This window comes from Oncorhynchus clarkii, chromosome 2 (assembly GCF_045791955.1).
Source record: "Oncorhynchus clarkii lewisi isolate Uvic-CL-2024 chromosome 2, UVic_Ocla_1.0, whole genome shotgun sequence".
NCBI lineage: Eukaryota > Metazoa > Chordata > Actinopteri > Salmoniformes > Salmonidae > Oncorhynchus > Oncorhynchus clarkii.
Window position 1 is genome coordinate 74,141,779 of NC_092148.1, and position 23,169 is coordinate 74,164,947.

The 23,169-nt window shown below is 39.9% G+C and overlaps 2 protein-coding genes across 3 annotated transcripts; both read left to right on the forward strand.

Moving 5' to 3' along the window:
* The first annotated feature begins 217 nt into the window (after positions 1 to 217).
* LOC139382417 (glutaminase like) lies at positions 218 to 10,578 on the forward strand. Of its 2 annotated transcripts, none has more exons than XM_071126455.1 (21): positions 218 to 426; positions 1,824 to 1,924; positions 3,282 to 3,349; positions 4,127 to 4,226; positions 4,515 to 4,656; positions 4,766 to 4,832; positions 4,946 to 5,058; positions 5,825 to 5,954; positions 6,109 to 6,173; positions 6,299 to 6,462; positions 6,675 to 6,733; positions 6,834 to 6,878; positions 7,010 to 7,068; positions 7,247 to 7,313; positions 7,454 to 7,504; positions 7,589 to 7,765; positions 8,779 to 8,910; positions 9,019 to 9,111; positions 9,584 to 9,645; positions 9,791 to 9,931; positions 10,196 to 10,578. In XM_071126455.1, exons 1-21 carry the CDS (start codon positions 380 to 382, stop codon positions 10,290 to 10,292), a joined length of 1,980 nt encoding a protein of 659 aa, XP_070982556.1. In that variant the 5' UTR covers positions 218 to 379; the 3' UTR covers positions 10,293 to 10,578. The 2 variants fall into 2 exon arrangements, with proteins under 2 accessions (XP_070982556.1, XP_070982566.1); XM_071126465.1 differs by having other exon boundaries at positions 6,112 to 6,173.
* A 208-nt stretch (positions 10,579 to 10,786) lies between these two features.
* On the forward strand, positions 10,787 to 22,707 carry LOC139373504 (SH3-domain GRB2-like 3b). The gene is made up of 11 exons (XM_071114100.1): positions 10,787 to 10,972; positions 16,276 to 16,344; positions 16,501 to 16,573; positions 16,673 to 16,816; positions 17,334 to 17,467; positions 17,788 to 17,946; positions 18,313 to 18,416; positions 18,573 to 18,697; positions 18,894 to 18,926; positions 19,068 to 19,121; positions 19,342 to 22,707. Exons 1-11 carry the CDS (start codon positions 10,928 to 10,930, stop codon positions 19,548 to 19,550), a joined length of 1,149 nt encoding a protein of 382 aa, XP_070970201.1. The 5' UTR covers positions 10,787 to 10,927; the 3' UTR covers positions 19,551 to 22,707.
* Positions 22,708 to 23,169: the final 462 nt, after the last annotated feature.

The following is a 23,169-nucleotide window of genomic DNA, read 5'->3' on the forward strand; positions in this document are numbered from 1 at the left end:
TGTAATGCAGTCCTTATGTGCCCCTTAAATTTCAAGGTGTTTCAGCGTGTTCAAACCCCCCCCCCCCCCCCCCCAAAAAAAAAACCTATGACTGCCTTTCCTTGCAGTTGAGTGGTTCAGAATTCCTTCTGAATTAAGATATCCCACCCACTTTCTCAGTGGGTCCCCTTTCAGTTCTTCCCATTCATTCAGAAACTTCAGAGCAAGCAGCATAACACACAGCACATACACTCACACACAGAGCTTAGAGCTGGAGCAGGGAGACTCAAATGTGTTTTATCCCTACATGGCCTACCCTGTTGCATTCGTCTCAGAAGTTGACAAAAGACATTGACAAAATAATTGTGGACCAAGTATCCAGTGAAAGTCTCATCCCTCAATGGAAAAAACTCCAAGCCAAGACACAGAGGATAATCCTTATCTATGGTAAGAATAACTAATATTTCACCACTTTGGGATTTGTATATAGTCAGATGTTAGGAAAGGCAGAAGGGTCGTTCAACCAATTTGGTGCCTTATGAGAAATGGAACTTGGTCCCCCAAAAATGTTTGATTTAACCTAATTCAAACATTCTGTCATAAAGGCACATGTTCAAAATCGTCAAAATACATGTTTTACCATCTTAAGATTAAATAAAAATGACTATAGTAAGTGCCTACCCACTGGGCACACACTGGTTGAATCAACGTTGTTTCCAAGTCATTTGAATAAATTATGTTGAACCAACGAGAAATAGATGTTGAATTGATGTCTGTGCCCATTTGGGTATTAAGTGCCAAAGAAAGTAACAGGGTTGACCTTAACAGGGTTGACGGTTTCATCTTAAGTCAGCGCTAAATCCCCTTGTGACAGGGGGAATGGAAGATTGTTGTGCGCAACAGCAAGTGGCAATTAAATCCAAGTTTCACCAAAAAAAGTAATTGTTAAAACATTTGTAGCATGTCTATGTTATGGTCGATCCGTTCAGTTTTCCAACCCAAAACACCAGAACATGTCCAAAAAGAGGAGAACCAGTTCACCTTCACTATGATTTGACTATTAGCTGTTCAATGTTTCTTGATTCAGATTCTCCATGTGGTCTATATTAAAGGACACTTTTTAAAAAATATATCAGGCTTTTAAAAAAATATCAAAGGGATGCAAAAGGCACCCATTTTGTGGAATGACCCAATAGCTTACATATTTACCATTTATACATTTGCCAGTAATTGGAAAACTGGTACATTTTCATGTCTCATTTGAGCATCTTGTTTGCTGCACGTTCCATGAATGTGATCATGAGACGTGGCATTGCAGTGGAGTTAACAGAAGGCCAGGCTGCCCACACCAAAGAGAACCTGCATCCCAGGTGCTGCTTTAAGTGGAGATGCTGATGATAGCTCACCATGTCATAACTCCCCTACATGGAGACGGACATTCCACTTATTCCCCACATCATGACTAGACTTGTCTTGGTGGAGTTCTAAGGACCTAATGCATTTAGAACAGGGTTAGTCAGGCACAACATTTGTTTAAAACTTGGTTTTGAACCAAGTTAATGGTTTGATTTGATTTTGATGTTTATTTTGATCACCATTAGCTGTTCTGTTACAATCACTTCTGCTCTTCCTGGTGTCCACAAACTGTGTGCTATTCAAGTGTTTTCATTGTCCTTCACTTGATCCATTAATGACAAACTGTCAATTATTTGCTTGTTTCATTTGGTTGTGACACCTATTGAAAGAGACCATGTAATTTGGTTGCCAAGATTAACAATCATATTGTTTGACAAAAATGTACAACGTTATATGACCATCTATTCTGAAATCTTTTGCTTTTCCAGTTTCCAAAGAACCCCTTCCCTAAGACGCAAATGGAGGAAACGGTATGGAGGTTTGGACGGCAACAAATTACTGGAGCCAAATAAGGAGGAGGACATGAGAGGTAGGCTACATTGCAGGAACATCTAATTGTGGGTATGAGACTGTTTCAGCGATGTTAACGATGTGGGTTTTTCCCCCCTGTGATTTTTGGCCTATGGGGTTTTTTATTGTGGGTGTTGCCTCAAAGTGCTAAAATAAGGAGCTGAGTGGGATGGTGAAACTGAGGAAGATCTACTCTAACCAGACGTCGGTCATTAAAAGAGAGCATGTGGACTGTTGTAGGGCCGACAACATGTGAGGGAAAGAAGGAGGCAAAATCAAGTCCAGATGAGTTGATGTGGTACTGGTTGTTTATCTGACAAAACAGTAAAATAATTGCCACACTAAAGCCAGTCGAAGTCCATGAGTGTGTTTATTATAACTTGTCTTATTAAAGAAATGAACATGCAACAGTGTATTAAACCTTTATATGCATGCATGACAGTGATATTTTCACAACCCACGTGTTATACAGATGGTTGTAATAGTGTTCTCAGACAGGCTACTCCTCTCTTTACCCCATTCTTGGCTCAGGGGAAATGCAGTCTGCATTCCTCTGTCTGGAATGTTCCAGTCAAACAGTATAGACATCAACTCCAGTAAACAAGATACTGGAGACAAAAACTACAAATATGTTTATTCAAAGTTTGTGTGTATTTTTTATTGCTCACGTTTTGATGAGCAATAGTCAATGTTCACAAACGCTGTGTTAAGACATGACATTGTACTAGATATGTCAGAATTGCTGATGTCAAACAGTATACTTGGAAGGGAATGGCATTTATACTGCTCTTGTCTGTGTTGTCACATAATGAGTGTTTCACTTCTCTTCTCAAGAGTAAAACTTAAAAATGAAACCATTTAACCCTGTGCAGATTTCCATTTTATCTACTGTTGTTGGTATGTGCGGTGTGGTTAAGTTTTCAAAAAATGTTGTGGTTTTGAGAGTTATTTCAGAAAGTGAATTGACCGGGATGTGAAATCTTTTTTTCTTTTTTTCTTATTGTCAACTTCTGTGAGCAAGAACTAATAGGTAGTCAGGAAAATGCTGCTGTTTGTATCTTAAAGTGGATTCTGACAGTAAACAACTTTATAGTATCAAATTACATTCAGGGCTGTTTGCATTTACACATTTTACACAATGCACATTTAATCATAATTTTGGGATACTATTATCATCGTCTTTGTTACAAAATTCTTCTCAACTCTTGTTGTGATAATAATAGACTATTCTGTGCTTTGTAAACTTTTTTTGGAACCCTGAAAACATGGCTGATAAGACCAACAAATGTAATTTGGATTAAACTACACATGGATTAAACTAAAAACCCTTGAATTTGTCATTAATTTCCTTTTCTTTGTAATTTGTTTTGCTTTAGAAAATGACTTGATGACAGAGGCCCATGAAGAAAGGAATCCTTTGCCAGTGAAAGGGGCTGAGAGCCAGGTACGTGCTGTGTCCTGCCTGAATCTGACACACAAACAACATGCCGATATCACTGTTTCACACAACACACCCCTGAGTCACCCTAATACACCCACCTCACTAGATCAAAGTGGGGGAGTTACCCGCACTTTTGTCAAATAAGCCAAAGCAGAAAGATTTCTGCATTGTCAGGTGGAAGGTGGCCAGCTAAGGCATGAAATAAATCAAAGCAGAGGTTATTCAGAATCAAATTACAGTCTTTAATCTGAGCTGTAAAATAAAGGGAGGATGAAAGTGCTGCTTTCATGAAAAAGTACAGTAGATGGATGTCTTTTCAGCTTCTAAATAGAGCCAATGTCAGTGCAGAAGCAGAGGCCATTTAGAAACCCCAGTAGTAGTAAAAAGTAATTGCTCCATGCTTTGTCACTGCTGATATAAAATGGAAGCCCCCACGCTGCCTTTGAAAGGTAACAATTAAACTTTACTTCACTAAAGAGCACCTGTGATTACTGAAAACATTAAAGGGATGTCTGAGGACAGTCAAATGAGGCTCAAAATGTCCATCCGATATGTGTGAATTTGAAAATGTAGATATTATATGTTGACTCACTGATTAAGACTTTGAAATTCTTACCTTGTTACAGTTAGGCATGGATAATGTCTTATAGCTTTGATTGACGGTAAAATGACTTATGTTGTCTAAACTCAAATATTACCAGTCTATAACTGCAGAATGCCACTTCCTGCTTTCAAAATCTGTCTGTACATTTGTTTGTTTGTTGTTTTTCATTTCCTAAGGATACGGCTTCATCAGGGAATGTTCCATGTCCCATGCCAAGAAATTCCTTTCAGTCCCAGTCTCAGAGACCTGTCAACTTAGTGAGCCCTGGATCAACAGGTAAGGATAGTGATGAAGGTGTGAGGAGAAAAGTAGGTTTCCACTTCACTTCACATGTGACTATGCAGTTGCCTGCATTTCTTAGCATAACCCGCATAGTCAAATCCTCAAATACACAATACAGTCCATTTTATGTATCTCTTAAACTGATAGTGTCTATAGAAAATCAAAGGTATTAATCTCACATTTGTAACCCCCACCCGAACCACCCAACCACCCGAACCACCCAACCACCCGAACCACCCAACCACTCACCTCATTTGTACTCTTTTGTACCTATCTCTACAGGCCTCCCATCATTGGTTAGTAATGGAGCTCTGAAGCCCCCTCTGCCCCAGGCAGAACAGGAGAGGCCTGTCACCACATCTCCCCAGCCCTGGCTCAGTGTGGGCAGGACAGAGACCACGCAGGGACACTCAAAGAGGAGGGCGTGAGTATCTCACAAATGACCCTGTACTCTTACATTATCTTTACCAGTTATGTTCTTATTGCTTAACCATGCCCTCCTGTGGTGGATGAAATACATTATTTTCTTCCAGGGCTGCTGATGTTCTCTTTGACAGCTTTGCCTCTGATGGGAGAGTCGGCATGAACCAGTTTTTTGAGGTAGCTAGTAATTGCTATTGCTAAAGAGACCTGAACAAGAAGCAGTATCCACAAAGATAAACTACAATGACAAACAACGAAAAAAATGTATACTACATTCTCTTCCTCCATAGACAGTGTGGAGCTCAGGCCTACACAGATCTGACCCCAGAATCAAGGACTGCTACTTTCATATGAGGAAACTGCAGGATGAGGATGGAACAGTAGACAGGAACACCTTTCAGAGGTGAGGTTAGAACTGCATTGCAATCATAGTTACTGGCCAACTGTGACGGAAAAGGATGGTTCCTCCACACAGAAAAACCCTTTTTAACACTGGTTAAGATACTATGGGTCCAATTGCAACAAAACTCACATTTACAATTTGAAACAAAATAGCATGTGCAGAGTTGGGCAAATAGAGCCTTATAGAGCAGTGATATTCAAACTTTTTCAGCGTCGACCCCATTTCCTTCGCCAGCATTTCCGGGGACTCCATTTTTTTTCCACCAGAAATTCTGCCGACCCTATCCCACCCCAAATCTAATGACACCACCTTAAAAGCATTACATTTTGATTTTCACATCAACAAATAACTTTAAATTCATTATATTTTCATCTCTTTTCAACCAATAAATACATTTAGTCAATAAAAAGTGTTTTCTTCAAATTATCTTTCTCAAAAATGTTTCTATATTGTCCCATAAAATAATCTGTACTCTTATTATTTGGTTCCCCACTTAAAAAAGTAAATAAATATATATTCTCGATTTTTGTTTTATTTGCCAGCCCCACTGCAATTTGCCCGACTTTGATTAAACCCTGCTATAGATAATAGAGACATACACTTATGTTCAAAATACATACATTAGCCCAATCATGGACAGAACCAAAATACATAATCAACTACATTAGAGAAGCTGTTAGTCAGACCAATTAAACTGGTTGTGTTCCTTGATCACGTTATGAATGTGTCTCTGATAAACAAGGTGTTATTTGAATTTCCCCCTCAGGTGTGTTACAGGCTTTGTGTCCCTCATTCTGAAAGCTCTACAGGGAAGGTTTGTCATCCCTGACTTTTCCACCTTCACCGACAAAACTCAAAAGTTGTTCATAAAATGTAAACAGCTGTCTTCAGTCAAGGTGAGGTACAATTTAATCTGGTGTTTTGAAGCGTGCCCCAAATTACTTTAGTGGTGCAATAAAATGCTACCTTTGATATTGTAGGAAATGAAAACTTCTCTTGGCATGGGTGTGTGCTAAAACAATGCCTAAAAAAACGAATTGTTTATCTCAGCAGGAGAAGGATAGTAGAGACAGTGCAAAATGGGGAGTCTCAGTCTGTACGGTTGATGGTCAGAGGTATCGTAAAACCAATGTTTTATGTCATCAACACCACTGGGGACTATATAGAGCAGTCCTTTTAAATTGAGAGTCCTTTTTTTGGAAGTTAATCCTCTTGTTCTGCCTTGTCTGTGGTCTTTTAGGCTGTCTTTAGGAGACTGGGCCGAATCCTGTGTTCTGGGGGAAGTATCCTGGCCTCTGGTTTATGGCATTGCAATAGACCAGCTCGGAGTGGACAACGTGCACAGATATGTGGGCGTGGAGGAGTTCTCAAAATATGACTCTCCTTTCACCCTCACCAAACAAGGTACAGTAAAACACGTGTCTACTTATTTCTGCTTGCAAGACTTTGGGTATTACAGCCATGGAGCCATGAAGTTCAATTATATGCAATCCAGTAAGCAAAGTATTTTGTATTATTATTTTATTTGACCTTTATTTAAGTATGCATGGCTTGTGATGTTAATAGAGTCCTTGGGATGTGGTTTTTAATCATGTAAAAACAAATATTTTACACAGGAGTTCCTCACAGTCCGCTCATTGAGACAGGCGCCATTATTACCACATCTTTGTTACAGGTAATATACACACACTCCCTCACCAATGGCTATTTGCATTCAAATATAATGCCAATGCATTTTCAAGTGATGTTAAATGTAATTTTATGTTTTTGTACAGTTGGCTGCCAGTCTTGGTGCAGAGGAGGAGGAAAAGTATGAATCTGTAAGTAAGGCAGAAGGCAAAAAAATAATGTTTTTAATCCTTATGTTTATGTTAGCAATATAAAAATAAAAAAATGTTCAAGTCACAAATACTATGGTGTGACCAATGCCATCTTTATGTCATCTCCGCAGGTCTTGAATGCTGTCAAAAGACTTTGCAATAAGGAACATGCAAACTTAAACTGCACAAGGTATTTAGCAATTTATGGAATTTATTTATATATATATTTTACAAACAAACTAACTTGTTAACAATAGATTGATTATTACCTAAGTTTATTATCTCTCGCTCTTAGCAATTTGCTACATTTTTTTGTATTGATGTCTTTTTTTGTCCCTGCTGACCTGTCATGTCTGTCTGTCATACAGTTACCAGAGCTTGAGAAAGGACAGCATCAGACTACATGCCTTATCTTTTTACCTTCAAGAAAAGAAAGTAAGTAATTTCTTCCACGTCAAACTTTTAAATACAGTAATAGGTAGTAATACAAATGTTTTTTTGTGAACACTTGATAGATGTAATTCTCTATTTTTACTGTTTTAACCCTGAAAATGTTCACTATATTATTTTGGCAGTGCTTTCCGGAGACCGTTGACATAAATGCCACGTTGGATTTAATGCTGCAGGTAAATGTTTGACCATTTCATTTCCATAGTTAGATACTTTGATATAGATTGAAATGTTTCTGATGCATTTTTATTGTGTGTCAGTGTGCCTCCACAGAGGTCACGTGTGAATCAGGAGCAGCCATGGCAGCCTCGTTAGCCAATGGGGGACTCTGCCCTCTGTCAGGTGACCAGGTGCTGTCGCCCTCGGCTACAAAGAGTATGCTCTCCATGATGCAAGTGGCGGGAATGAACGACTACTCCAGAATATTCAATTTTAAGGTTGGTTTGTTTGCATTCTCAAAACAATCATTGAAATTCCATGTGGTGGGTACATCACCGGGGCCAAGCTTCCTACCATCCAGGACCTATATACTAGGCGCTGTCAGAGGAAGGCACAAAAAATTGTCAAAGACTCCAGTCACCCAAGTTATAGACTGTTCTCTCTGCTACCACATGGCGAGCAGTACCGGAGAGACAAGTCTAGGTCCAAAAGGCTCCTTAACAGCCTACCCCCAAGCCATAAGACCGCTGAACAATTAATCAAATGACCACCTGGACTATTTACATTGACCCCCCTGACTAACCTGTACCCCGGCACTTTGACTCGGTACTGGTACCCCCTGTATATAGTCTCGTTATTGTTATTTTATTGTGTTACTTTTCATTACAGTTTTTACTTTAGTTTATTTTGTAAATATTTTGTTAACTATTTTTCTTGAACTGCATTGTTGGTTAAGGGCTTGTAAGTAAGCATTTCACAGTAAGGTGAAATTGTACCTGTTGTATTCAGTGCATGTGACAAATACAATTTGATTTGATTTGGTGCTAGGGTCTGGTGTAGTGGTAACATAAATTCCCTGGTCCCCACTACTCAGTTTTTCTGCTGTATCTTTCTTTGCTGTACATTTATGTTTACTTCTGTCACAAGAGTATTAGACGAGAAAGTGCACTACACGTGTCATAGGCTTGAAGCAGTGAGATGATAGAGCAGTTTTGGGCAAGTAAAGCAAATTAAGCCATTCATTTAATCACATACTTTCTTCTTGTTTTACTTATGTATTTGAATTAATGCTTTGAAACCTCCCATTGGCAGGAGCTTACCGGAGCTGAGTACTGGCACCTCAAATGTTCTCCTACTTGAGCTCCTGCACCTCTTAACAAATATTAGTTCAAAAGTATTGTGGCACTCATGCACCTAAATATAAAAAGTACCGGCACCCAAAATAAGTACCGGTACCTATTTCAGTCCAAGTTAAGCACTGGTTAATGATAATCAATGTTATGTTTTGCAGACGTCTGCACCAGCCAAGTCCAGTAAATCAGGAGTTATGCTGGCAGTTGTCCCAGGAGTTCTAGGCCTGCTGTGTTGGTCACCTGACCTAGACTCCTTTGGAAACTGTTGGAAGGCTGTGCACTTCTGTGAGGTTGTGAAACCATCACAACTCCCTAATTAACTATTTTCTTTTATAGCATAATTATGGTTTGTTCTTCCTTGCTTTTCATTGATTTATTTCATTTTTTTTGTTTTTAAGGAACTCATATCAACATTCCAGCTACACAGTTTTGACATTCGAACACCGTTCAGACAGGTGCTTACATACAGGCAATGGAAAGCAGAGTCTGAGGTCAGTATTTGAGGCTATCTACACAACAACACTTTGCACCTGTAAGAGCTGTTTGAAAGAAAGCATGAAATGTAGCCTGTTTTCATGTGATGGAGCTTTGGCATTTCCATGGTGAGGTAACCATGTGGCAAATTAGTTAATATACCAATTAAAAAGAGAGTTCCAAACCTCTCTGACAGTGAGTGCTCTTCGAATGACCATCTCCAGTTAGACCACTCCCAGCCAGTCCTAGCAAAATTCTTGCTTGAGAAATTTCTCTTTGCTAAAAAGCAATTTTTGCATATTTTTTACCATTTTAATTGAAAACAATCACAGTAAGGTAATTAATTGTTACGTATAAATTATGTGATATTGAGATAAATATGCCTGCATTGGACCTTTTAATCAAACTCCCTGTCAAGGTCTATTCCAGGGATATTTGAGAAATAAAGTGTTTTTCTTTTTTTCTTTCTACATCCTTCTTATTTGACAGGGTTATCAGATCATGAACATCTTACTGGCTGCCTTCAAAGGTGACATACAATCCTTGCGAAGGTAGGGTTGCCCTAAGTAGAATGTCTATCTTTTCTTGCATACATTAAAACAGAAAAAAATAAAATTGATACACCATGAGACACTGTATTTTTTAAAACATTATAATCTTCTAAATGTACACACTTGATCATCTTTCCCTCGCCAGGTACTTCCTGTCTGGGGCTGACGTGAATGCCGTGGACTACGACGGGAGGTCCGCTCTGCATGTGGCTGCCTCCGAGGGTCACTCTGAGGTCATCCGGTTCCTGGTGGAGAACACAGGCACCAACTACTCCCTCAAGGACAGGTAAAAACTAAGAAGGCTGCATCTCAATAGTTGAATTGCTTCCTCCCTATGTCTTCTGCCGTGAGCTGAAAAGGCAGGACAGGTGAAAGCTAGAGTGCTACACGATGGACCTGTATTAGGAATCTGGTTTTACCTGTCCAGTTCTTTCACCAGTGCAGATGAGGGAAAGGACACAAGGAGTGAAAGCTCCCATAGGCTATTGAGGCTTTAAGTTTATACAGTAGACTTATAATCTCACACTTTTGTGGCATGTTCTCTTGACAGATGGGGTAACACACCCATGCAGGAGGCTATGAGACACAGCCATGGACCTGCAGCCCAACTACTCAAGAAATATGAAGAGCAGCCAGTGACTCTGTGAGCAGTAAAGGCACATACAGGATCAACAGTTGACGCTAAACAGAAGTTTCTCTCTCAATTATTTTCCAATACATGTGGAAATGTGTTGTAATTCCTATACGTTAATAAACTTTCTATGATGTAAAACAGGTGCAGCTTTTAGGGTATTTTGTTTTTTTGTTTCCTTTTTCCTGGTAGTTAATTTATGTAATTAGTTGACTGGATAATCCACATTAATTCGTTTTAATAGTTTTATATACAGTAGCAGCCTATAGGCCTACCTTTTTATAGGCTAATTGGCCACCTGACATGCATCACAAATAGCATTTTGTAAAACAATTAAATGTACTGGTAGAGTTAAACAGTAATTTTGTCCCACTTGATTTTTTGTGTAAGTGTTACGGTTTTGTTATATGCCTTATGCAACGTAAACGTCGGCACTTTAATGTACGTCAACCAGAAGCTCTCAACCAATCGTGTTCGAGGACTCAACAGACCCGGTGAAGTGATTTAGCGCATTGATACATTGCGACGATGGAGACGGACTGGAGGGCAATCGGGACACAATGTAGCTAACCAACGGGTCAACTATTAGAGCACGGTTGGCATCCCATTATTTCTTTCCATATATTATTTAGGCCTTTTGATTCTTGAAGGATGTCGGTAGCCGGGTTGAAGAAGCAATTTCACAAAGCAAGTCAGGTAAGGAGACGACACGACACAGTGCATTGTGTTTCCTTAGCATGGCGCCATGTGGATAAAGCCCATACACTTCAGCAAGCAACCGTTGCCTCAGCGATAATTAGTATGACGTTTTGTGGCAACGCGCCAAGAAGGGAAATTAATTCATGTCTTTATTTTAGGCCAGTATAGGCCTTACTTACCAATACCAACTGTAAAGACCTACAGATTAGATTTTTTTATTTGACCTTTATTTAACTAGGCAAGCCAGTTAAGAACAAATTCTTATTTTCAATGACTGCCTAGGAATAGTGGGATAACTGCCTTGTTCAGGGAAAGAACGACACATGTTTACCTTATCAGCTCGGGGATTCGATCTAGCAACTGGCCCAACGCTCTAACCACTAGGCTAGACACAATGCGTGAATTATAATTGGTTTTTGACAGAAATTGCAATTATGTGTAGGCTTTTGTGCTGGTGGATTCTGGACTTTGTTTTCTAAAGTGGTTTTAAGAGATTCCTCTAGCTATAAAGGCGTGATTGAACACCTTCAGTAAACAATGCCAGTGCCAGGGATACTAACTGGGTCACCACTGAAATGACTGTCCCAAATAGTTGCTCTTGATAGGCCTATGCTATCTACACAGCAAAGCCAATAAACTGGGGATCTACAGGCATTTTAATTTTAAATGTTTTGTTATTTCACCTTTCTTTAACCAGGTAGGCCAGTTGAGAACAAGTTCTCATTTACAACTGCGACCTAGCCAAGATAAAGCAAAGCAGTGCGACACAAACAACACAGAGTTAGTTACACATGGGATAAACAAACGTACAGTCAATAACACAAAATAAAAAAATATATATACAGTGTGTGCAAATGTAGTAAGATTAGGCAGGTAAGGCAATAAATAGGCCATAGTGGTGAAATAATTACAATTTAGCATTAACGCTGGAGTGAGATGTGCATGACTGACCTACAGCTTCAGTCAGTTAACTGCATAACATACAATTGATGTATACTGAACAAAAATATGAATGGAACAATGTAAAAGATTTGACTGAGTTACAATTCATATCAGAAATCAATTCTTAGGCTCATTTAGGGGCTCCCCCCAGACGATCCCGCAGGTGAAGAAGCCGGCTGTGGAAGTCTTGTGCAGGCTGGTCCTGGTTAGCGGTTGTGAGGCTGGTTGGTCGTACTGCCAAATACTTGAAAATGACATTGGTGGTGGCTTATGGTAGAGAAATTAACATTAAATTCTCTGGCAACAGCTCTGGTGGACATTTCTGCAGTCAGCATGCCAATTGCACGCTCCCTCAACTTGAGACATCTGTGGCATTGTGTTGTGTGACAACTGCACATTTTAAAGTGCCCTTTTATTGTATCCAGCACAAGGTGCACCTGTGTAGTGAGCATGCTATGTAATCAGCTTCTTGATATACCAAACCTGTCAGGTGGTGTGGTATTATCTTGGCAAAGGAGAAATGCTCACTAAGAGGCATATAAACAAATTTGTGCACAACATTTGAGAGAAATACACTTTCTGTGTGTATGGAAAACTTCAGGGATCTTTTTTTTCAACTCGTGAAATATGGGACCAACACTTTACATGTTGCATTTTTATATTTTTGTTCAGTGTAAATTAGAGGTCGACCGATTAATCGGAATGGCCGATTTAATTAGGGCCAATTTCAAGTTTTCATAACAATCGGAAATCTGAATTTTTGGGCGCCAATTTAAAAAAAAAAAAACTTTTATTTAACTAGGCAAGTCAGTTAATTAAGAACACATTCTTATTTTCAATGACTGCATAGGAACTGTGGGTTAACTGCCTTGTTCAGGGGCAGAACGACAGATTTTCACAGTTAACTAGTCCAACGCTCTAACCATTGCACTCCACGAGTAGCTTGCCTGTTACGCAAATGCAGTAGAAGCCAAGGTAAATTGCTAGCTAGCATTAAACGTATCTCATAAAAAACAATCAATCATAATCACTAGTTATAACTACTAATCCAGTTTAGCAGGCAACATTAACCAGGTGAAATTGTGTCATTTCTCTTGCGTTCATTGCACGCAGAGTCAGGGTATATGCAACAGTTTGGGCTGCCTGGCTCATTGTGAACTAATTTGCCAAAATTTTACGTAATTATGACATACATTGAAGGTTGTGTAACAAGAATATTTAGACTTAGGGTTGCCACCCGTTAGATAAAATACCGAACGGTTCCGTATTTCACTGAAATAATAAACGTTTTGTTTTCGAAATGATAGTTTCCGGATTCGATCATAATAATGACCAAAGGCTCGTATTTCTGTGTGTTATTAAGTTATAATTAAGTCTGATTTGATAGAGAAGTCTGACTGAGCAGCAGCAGGCCCGTAATCATTCATTCAAACAGCACTTTCGTGCGTTTTGTCAGCAGCTCTTCGCAAGCACAGCGCTGTTTATGACTTCAAGCCTATCAGTGTAACCAATGTGAAATGGCTAGCTAGTTAGCTGGGTGTGCGCTAATACTGTTTCAAACGTCACTCGCTCTGAGACTTGGAGTAGTTATTCCCCTTGCGCTGCAAGGGCCACGGCTTTTGTGGAGCGATGGGTAACGATGCTTCGAGAGTGGCTGTTGTCGATGTGTTCCTGGTTCGAGCCCAGGTAGGGGGCGAGGAGGGGGACGGACACTACTGTTACACCTACAATACTAAAGTGCCTATAAGAACATCCAATAGTCAAAGGTATATGAAATACAAATGGTATAGAGAGAAATAGTCCTATAAATACTATATTAACCACAACCTAAAACCTCTTACCTTGGAATATTGAAGTCTCATGTTAAAAGGAACCACCAACTTTCATATGTTCTGAGCAAGGAACTTTAAACGTTAGCTTTTTTACATGGCACACATTTTTACATGGCACATATTACTTCTCCAACACTTTGTTTTTGCATTATTTAAACCAAATTGAACATGTTTCATTATTTATTTGAGGCTAAATTGATTTTATTGATGTTTTATATTAAGTTACAATAAGTGTTAATTCAGTATTGTTGTAATTGTCATTATTACAAATAAAAAAATCGTCCGATTAATCGGTATCGGCTTTTTTGGTCCTCCAATAATCGGTATCGGTATCGGCGTTGAAAAATCATAATCGGTCGACCTCTAGTGTAAATAGGGATATACCAAATGTCTTTGAGCTCTAAAATTTGCATTGTTGGAAAGGGCAGGTCAGATCAAATTGTATTTGTCACATGCGCCGAATACAACCTTACAGTGAAATGCTTACTTACAAGCCCTTAACCAACAATGCCGTTTTAAGTAAGTGTTTACTAAATAAACTTAAGTAAAAAAGAAATAACAAAATTAAGGAGCAACAATAAAATAACAGTAGCGAGGCTATATATGGGGATACCGGTACAAAGTCAATGTGTTGTGGCACCGGTTAGTTGAGGTAATTGAGGTAATATGTACAGGTAGGTAGAGTTAAAGTGACTATGCATGGATAATAAACAGAGTAGCAGCAGCGTTAAAATGTGGGGTGGGAACAATGCAAATAGTCTGGGTAACCATTTGATTAGCTGTTCATGAGTCTTACGGCTTGGGGTTAGAAGCTATTAAGAAGCCTTTTGGACCTAGACTTGGCACTCCGGTACCGCTTGCCGTGCGGTAGCAGAGAGAACAGTCTGTGACTAGGGTGGCTGGGGTCTTGGCAATTTTTTAGGGCCTTCCTCTGATTCCACCTGGTATAGAGGTCCTGGATGGCAGGAATCTTGGCCCTGGTGATGTACTGGGCCGTACGAGCTACCCTCTGTAGTGCCTTGCATTTGGAAGCTGAGCAGTGGCCATGCCAGGTGGTGATGCAACCAGTGATGCATGTTCTCGATGGTGCAGCTGTAGAACGTTTTGAGGACCTATGCCAAATCTTTTCAGTCTCCTGATGGGAAATAGGCTTTGTCGTGCCCTCTTCACGACTGTCTTGGTGTGTTTGGACCATAATAGTTTGTTGGTTATGTGGACACCAAGGAACTTGAAGCTCTCAACCTGCTCCACTACAGCCTCGTCGATGAGAATGGGGGCGTGCTCGGTCCTCCTTTTCCTGTAGTCCACAATCATCTCCTTTGTCTTGATCACATTGAGGGAGAGGTTGTTATCTTGGCACAACACGGGTATCAGTGTGGTAATGCTTGGTTTCTATAGAAGAGGAACAATTAGGCTAACTTTTACAACTCAAGTGTGAAAATGAAGCATGAATCATGCATAAGTGATAGTAATGCCTACAGCACAGGTATGAATGTGTAGGATATTTTAAATCCTAATTGCATTCACATTGGGTGCCCATTTTCAACACCATTTCCATGCTGTTGCCCATATTGTTCTATTATTATGGGGGTGCCCTGATTTCGTTTGAGTGCCAACCAGACACCCATGTAATTTAGAACCCTGCATTTAATGGCTTAGGCTTACCATGCATGCAATACTGGACTTACTATAAGCCTTGTGTTTCTAAATGTATTCAGTTATGATTGACCAATGGAGAGACTGCTTGTTAACATGCATACAAATCACACAATTACCTTCCAGGCATAACATTTAGTTTGGTCTTATGCTAGTGAGTGTTCAAGTTTGTACATGCTGACACTTCATACTCCTTGTAATGTGCATGCCAGCACTGACAGTGAGTGCTCTTCGAATGACCGCCAAAGGACTATATATGTGTGCATATCATACTAAGCCTAATTTTATGTTGCTACTTTTAAATGTGAATTCAATCACCAATGGGGATGAAGAAAGGCCGTACATACTTATTGACTTGCTACAGAGTGTATTCAGCTTCTCTTTGTGGATCTGCATAAAGGCACACAATGCAATGGCCAGTTCTTTATCAATTATTTTTGATACAAAAATACATGCTGACAGTAAGAGTGGTTTGAAATTGTGCAGGCTTTATTGTTATAACCTAGTGGAAAACCTTTACATTAGTTGTGTACATCCGCGTAAGAGTTCACACCAGTTTTTGGATGTAGCCTAGGCTACTTTCACTTTACTAGTTACTTATTAGCAATATTTGGTTTTGCCAGTACAGTTCATTCTGGAGGGGGAAAAATTCATATTTGTTTTAAAGTCGCGTCATTACGGTAGTCTGCCTTTTTAATTTGAATGTTTTGATGCATACATATAAATAAACTTGTTTTCATGAGAGGAGAGCGAGCACGTTACCATACAAATTGTATACCAACTTATTTATTGAAAAATAGTAAGATTTTTGCTTTGTCTTTTGCCATTATACACTCTTTCCTCATATTTTAATCTCTTATCTTGCCACAGCTATTGAGTGAGAAGATAATTGGGGCTGAGGGAACAAAGCTGGATGAAGAATTTCAAAAAATGGAAAGGGTGAGGCAGGGCTTTATTGCATTTGTATTATTCCTTTTTTACACAATTTGTCAAATTAGGTAGAACAATGTCGAACACTGTTGAGAATTATGTGGAGAGGACAAAAACACTGATACAGAATTTCCCCCTGCTCTGTCATTGATTATTCTGTTTTAGAGAATTGATGTGACCCACAAAATGGTTCTTGAACTTGTGCCCAAAACCACAGAGTACCTCCAGCCAAATCCAGGTATGGTATCACTTGATAAATTGGCCCAGTATAGGATTTCATTGTACAACAAAATGTATATGTGATATATTTTATGCGAATGCTAATATTGATCCATAGCATATAGAGCCAAACTGGGCATGCTCAACACAGTGTCCAGGATCCGTGGGCAGGTGAAGGCTGTGGGGTACCCCCAGACTGAGGGAATGCTGGGAGACTGCATGTTGCACTACGGTAGAGAACTGGGAGTCGGCTCTGCCTTTGGTACGTCAACAATTGTAACCCACATGGAGCGAACTGCCTCTGGTTACAGTCAACACATATCATACCATATTCTACTACCACATATTTACATTCAGATCAGGTTATGGGCCAGTTAGTCGTAGCGATAGTTCATTTTTTGTCCGCCAACTGGGTTTGTAACCCAGTATCTAATGCTTTACATCCAAACACATACTCCAGCAGTTACCAGTGAGATACTTTAGGAGTCTCACCTCTAAAAGCTTTTAACCCAACACTCAGCAGTTAAATCAATATCGTTCTAATGTAAGGTTCTACGCTTCAGTAAGTTTTTGCCTCTTCCAAAAAGAGTACAGGCCTAGAGATGTACAAACACTTAGTACACTAATATCCTCCCGCACCAAAGATCTAGAGGTCTATCATATGACCTGGAATGTATTTTAATTATTAAATAGCTCAGTTTATTCATTTTTACATGATGTGTTCAACAGAATCAAAAGTTTTTTTTAGATGTTTCTTCATGTCTGTAAATTCCATGTAGGATGTGCACTGGCGGACATTGGGGAAGCCTTGAAACAGATGGCCGTAGCCAGAGATTCCCTGGACATCAGTGTGAAGAACAACTTCATCGACCCACTGCAGGCACTCCAGGACAGAGAGTTGAGGGAAATAGGGGTGAGGCTCATCTCCATCACTCAGAATAGTCCAAATGATTAATGCTTCAGCAAAGGGAACAGCCTGAACAGGTATCAGATTAGTAGTCTTTGACCCATGTGCTGTAGGCCACTAGGCTTTGGATTTACGGCTTGTAGGCTTAAGGTTTAAGGTCCTTTGATGTCTACCTATCATTGTAAATGAAGATCAAGTGCAGTTTACAGCTGGCTGTATGTGTCATAAATGTATAATGTTGATTATGACAGTATGGATCAAATGCTTGTTCACAAGCAAAAGGGTGTTGTTTTCAGATCCATATGTACTTGTCATTCATTCTTCAGTACCACCTAAGAAAACTTGAAGGTCGTCGGCTAGACTTTGACTACAAGAAACGACGCAAAGGAAAGATACCTGACGAGGAGATCATGCAGGCGTGGGAGAAGTTTTCGGACTCCAAAGAGCTGACAGAGAGAAGCATGTTCGACCTCTTAGAAAGTGATGTGAGCAAAAACAAAAATACTGCAATTCTACAAGACAGTAACTAATTCTACAAGACAGTAACTACTAACAATTGGGATACCACAAAATTGGAGAGAAAAAGTTTTTTTTTTTTAAACAAACATTGTGTAAACATATTCTTCTATTCAGGATTAGTGTTATCAACCTATTATAATCCTGTAACAACTTGGGAGAAGTGTACGGGTTGGAAATATCCACAAGTTTATTATTCTTTATAAACAAGGAGATGCAAATTTCTCTAAACATGTTATTGAAAGTTAGCTTGTTGGCTCATTATCATGTATACTGGCCACTGGCGGTGAGATTGACAATCCTGTGCTGATATCTATTGTGGTCCGGTCTTGCAGGCAGAGCATGTGACTCACCTATCAGCTTTGATTGGGGCCGCTCTGGACTATCACCGCCAGTCTTGCCAAATCCTGGACAGCCTCAATCGAAGTCTGCAGGGCAGGTGATTGTATCAATCAAATTAATAAATACACTTCAAGACAGGGACTTAATCATGAGCTACATGTACTCAGTACTCAAGGCACATGTCATACTGCCTGGGTTTGGTTCATTGTTGATGGTTGTGAACTTGTGACCTTGTCTCTCCTGTTCTTTCTAGGCTAGCCATTGCAAGCAACCGACCAAAGAGGGAGCCCAGGCCCAAATCTATTAAAGTTAACACAATCAACACACAACAAAATGGATCTTCCCACAGATCATCAGTCAAATCAGTTATATCTTCAGGTAATTGGCTCAATTGTTGAGCAAATTTAATTTGTTCAATTCATTTCCATAATGTTATTTCTGTATTTTTTATTAGTGTAAATCATGTTTTACTATTGTAAAATGCTGTCTCTTTTGTAAATTGGGGCCATCTGGAGGGTTCACTAAAGCTTTCCCGATTTTAAGTCGTTAATATGTCCATTATAATTTATTGCAGATGCCCAGATAAGCCAAGCTGTCAATGGAAAAAGTAAGTACTGATACCCTAAAATGTATGCCATTTCATGCATTTCAAAACAGGATACCAGTATTTGTATGCAGCAACTCTATTGGAAGTAGGACCTTCAACTAAGATATGCTATTTCTTGTCATCCTTTTCCACTTATCCCAGATTACCAGTACACAAACATACCTCTAAGACCAGAGAGTCCCATCATCTGTAACCGTGAGTAAACCCACAGGTCATGGTACCGACTTCATACCAAAACCTTCCATGATGTCCTGTCTATCATATTGCTGATGCAAGCAAATGGAAATCATGTAAATAAAATCATGAAATTAAAAGGAAATAACCAGTATGTGCATAATAGTACTAACTGTTTAGATTGACTAATTAGTGGTCATCTAGTGATATCAATTTCAAGGCAATTGTGGTTCTCTTTCAGATGATTGTGAGGTTTTCCTAGACCAGCCTTGCTGCCGTGCGCTCTACTGCTTTGTTGCTGAGAATGAAGGAGAGCTGGGCTTCAAGGAGGGCGACCTCATCATCCTCACCAACCAGATTGATGACAACTGGTATGAGGGCATGATCAGCGGGGAGTCTGGCTTTTTTCCTATCAGCTACGTCAATGTCCTTGTGCCTTTGCCACAGTGATACCAAGCTATGGGGGCCGGCTATGAAGTCCTCACCTCAGAGCACTCTCTGGAAATCTTATTTTGCAATGAATGTCACTCCACTTTCTGATGTGTTTATTGACTGAATTTGTATTTTTGAGCTTATCTGTTAGAAGCATTTCAGGACGGCCTCATTTGGTGGTACCGTCACTTCTTCCTGGATCTGTGAATTCTTAATTTCACCTTATTTTCTCAGAGGCCATAGAGCTATTGACATGCAATGTCTTTGCGTACTCCACAGGTTTCAAGGCTACACCATTTCAGACAGTTCTATGCAATATTTTCTCTCTCCCTTGAAAGCCCATTTTAGTTACATTTGTCTCCATTGTGTGCTGTTAGGTGGCCTAAAGCTCACCTTTTGTTACTTTCCCCCTCTGTTGTCTATTGGTCTTTCCTCAGCATAATAATGGGTCAATTAGTAGTGTGACACTTTTTAATTCAGCACACTTTTGTGATGTCATGGAACACTTCAGCTGCTTTATTAAGATTTGTTTTAATCTTGGGACTGTTATTACCATATTCAGGGTCAATATTCATGTCTTCATTTAGCTCTCGAGAACCTACGGGGGTTCTCGGTTTACAGCTGGAACCTGTTTTGGGTTCTCAGAGGATTTTACGGACCACAGCTGGCTCCATGTGAACTACAGTCCCAATGCTCTTGTTTATTCCTGACGCTCTGTCGAAATGCAAATGCACCACACTTGCGATACGGTTTTGGATATCTTTGGAACTTTTATATAAGCGAGAAATAATATTTCAAATACAAAATATACACTTACTGTGCGCAGTTTAGGAAAGTTGCACCTAGTTTTCACACACCATTGCGACACCCTCTCACCTTGCACTCACTTTTCCATTGAACCATTCCATATTTCCAGTGTTTAAAAATAAAGCCGGGTGCAAATTTACTAAACTTTGTACGGTAAGTATCTTAAAAAATTACAACCTTTCATAGAAGCAATGTTCCAAATGTTTATGAAACTGTATCGTGTACATTTGTGTTTAGACGGAGCGTTGGGAATTCCCCTCAGGCAACAGGCGGCTTTAGGAGTAGACCGTATAATTAAGCAATAAGGCACGGGGGTGTATGTTATATGGCCAATATACCACGGCTAAGGGCTGTTCTTAGGGACGAAGCAACGTGGTGTGCCTGGATACAGCCCTAAGCCTTGGTATATTGGCCATATACCACAGAACCCTGAGGTGCCTTTATTGCGACTATAAACTGCTTACCAACATAATTAGAGCAGTATAATTGTTTTGGGGGGGTCATACCTGTGGTATACGGTCTTATATACCACAGCTGTCAGCCAATCTCCATTCAGGGCTCGAACCATCCAGTTTAGAATGTTTAATATTACTGTCTATTGAATGGGCTAGCCTTCGTTGTGGAAGTGTGGAAAGGTCAGGGTTAAGACTTGTCTGCATATCAATTTGAACACGAGAAGAGGAAATATCTCTTATCAAACACCATTTGTGATATTTATAGCTGTTTAATGTTACACTACACTTTAAAGGTGTTTTAGACGCGCGTGTGCTTTATCCACTTAAATATGATCCCTTTAATAGTTTTTCCACCTTCCACAAACAGTAGAAACACTTGTTGCCTTTAAGCACTTTTTAAAAATGTGTTGCTGTAGCCTTGACAATTATTGTATTTGCACACTTAATTTTTCTTTATTAGTAAGGAAATACACACACACACACAAGGTATTAATCACCTCATTTATATCCTATTGTAGGGTCTAGGAATAATATGTTGAACTAGAAAATATTTAGCTGTAAGCCATATTGTCAGAGATTTTGTGTCAATCACTATGAATGAGTACAGAATGCTGTAATATCAAAGTAGTGTACATTTCTTTCCTATTTATTGTCAAACGCTTGCTGTTTCACAAATTGAAATTATAGTTAAATTACAATTATGTTGAAGAAATTACGCTAAGGAACAATCAATCCAGTTATATGATCATTGGATGTATTATCATATACTGTAAGTTAAAAAATATAAATGCAACATGCAACATTTTCAAAGATTTCACTGAGTTACAGTTCATATAAGGAAATAAGCTCGGGTGCATCCTGTTTCCATTGATCATCATTGAGACGTTTCTACAACTTGATTGGGGTCCACCTGTGGTAAATTCAATTGATTGGACATATTTTGAAAAGGCGCACATCTGTCTATATAAGGTCCCACAGTTGACAGTGCATGTCAGAGCAAAACCAAACCATGAGGTCAAAGGAATTGGCCATAGAGCTCTGAGACAGTATTGTATCGAGCGAGCCACAGATCTTGATGGGTACAAAAACATTTCTGCAGCATTGAAGGTCCCCATCATTCTCAAATGGAAGAAGTTTGGAATCACCAAGACTCTTTATTAGAGCTGGCTGCACAGCCAAAACTGAGCAACCGGGCGAGAAGGGCTTTGGTCAGGGAGGTGACCAAGAACTTTATGGTCACTGACAGCTCCAGAGTACCTCTGTGGAGATGGGAGAACATTCCAGAAGGGCAACCATCGCTGCAGCCCTCCACCCATAAGGCCTTTTATGGTAGAGTGGCCAGGTGGAAGCCACCCCTTGGTAAAAGGCACATGACAGTCCGCTTAGAGTTTACCAAAAGGCACCAAAGACTGACCATGAGAAACAAGACTACATTTTTTGGAAAAAGGGGTCTGAATATTTTCCACCTCCATTGTATCAGTTATCCTTTTGTGCTGTTTCAGGTGCAACATTTATGGTCATGTCACAGCAGTTTGTAGGAGGGAGATTAAGATGTGTGTAATTTCAGTGGATAAAGTTGTGTGGGGGTGACCATGTTGCTGGGTATCGGAAGTGTCCGGTGGGAGAGACGCAGGTTGAGATGGCTAGAGTCAGTAGTGCAGATGTCCTATGCCGAGGCAGTGAAGAAATTAGGGGATGTGTCAAGGGTGAGGGACCCAGAGAGGAGTAGTAGCTCTGCCAGCACAGAGAGAGAGGCACTGTATATCACTTTTACCACATTGTTAGGTTACAGCCTTACTCTGAACAATATATTTTTTAAATGTCCCTCAATCTACACACAACCATAATGAAAGCAAAACAGGTGTAGACATTTTTGCTAATTTATTACAAATAAAATGGAACTATATTTACATAAGTATTGAGACCCTTGACTCAGTACTTTGTTGAAGCACCTTTGGCAGGGATTACAACCGTGTCTTGGGTATGACACTACAAGGTTGGCACACCTGTATTTGGAGAGTTTCTCCCCATCTCTGCAGACCCTCTCAAGCTCTGTAAGGTTGGATGTTGCTGCACAACTATTTTCAGGTCTCTCCAAAGATGTTCGATAAGGTTCAAGTCAGGGCTCTGGCTGTGCCATTCAGAGACTTGTCCCAAAGCCTCATTTGCCCCAGTCTGAGGTCCTGAGCAGGTTTTCATCAAGTATCTCTGTACTTTGCTCCGTTCATCTTTCCCTCGATCCTGACTAGTCTCACATTCCCTGCCACTCAAAAACATCCCCCCAACATAATCCTGACACCACCATGCTTCACTGTAGGGATGATGCCAGGTTTCCTCCAGACGTGACGCTCCGCATTCAGGCCAAATCGTTCAAT

Coding starts and splice junctions, on each gene's coding strand:
- LOC139373504 (XM_071114100.1), top strand. CDS start 10,928: ATGTCGGTAGCCGGGTTGAAGAAGCAATTTCACAAAGCAAGTCAG. Junction 10,973..16,275: donor AATTTCACAAAGCAAGTCAG/GTAAGGAGACGA, acceptor ATCTTGCCACAG/CTATTGAGTGAGAAGATAAT. Junction 19,122..19,341: donor GAGTCCCATCATCTGTAACC/GTGAGTAAACCC, acceptor GTTCTCTTTCAG/ATGATTGTGAGGTTTTCCTA.
- LOC139382417 (XM_071126455.1), top strand. CDS start 380: ATGGAAAAAACTCCAAGCCAAGACACAGAGGATAATCCTTATCTATG. Junction 4,833..4,945: donor GCATGAACCAGTTTTTTGAG/GTAGCTAGTAAT, acceptor CTTCCTCCATAG/ACAGTGTGGAGCTCAGGCCT. Junction 7,766..8,778: donor CCAGAATATTCAATTTTAAG/GTTGGTTTGTTT, acceptor TATGTTTTGCAG/ACGTCTGCACCAGCCAAGTC.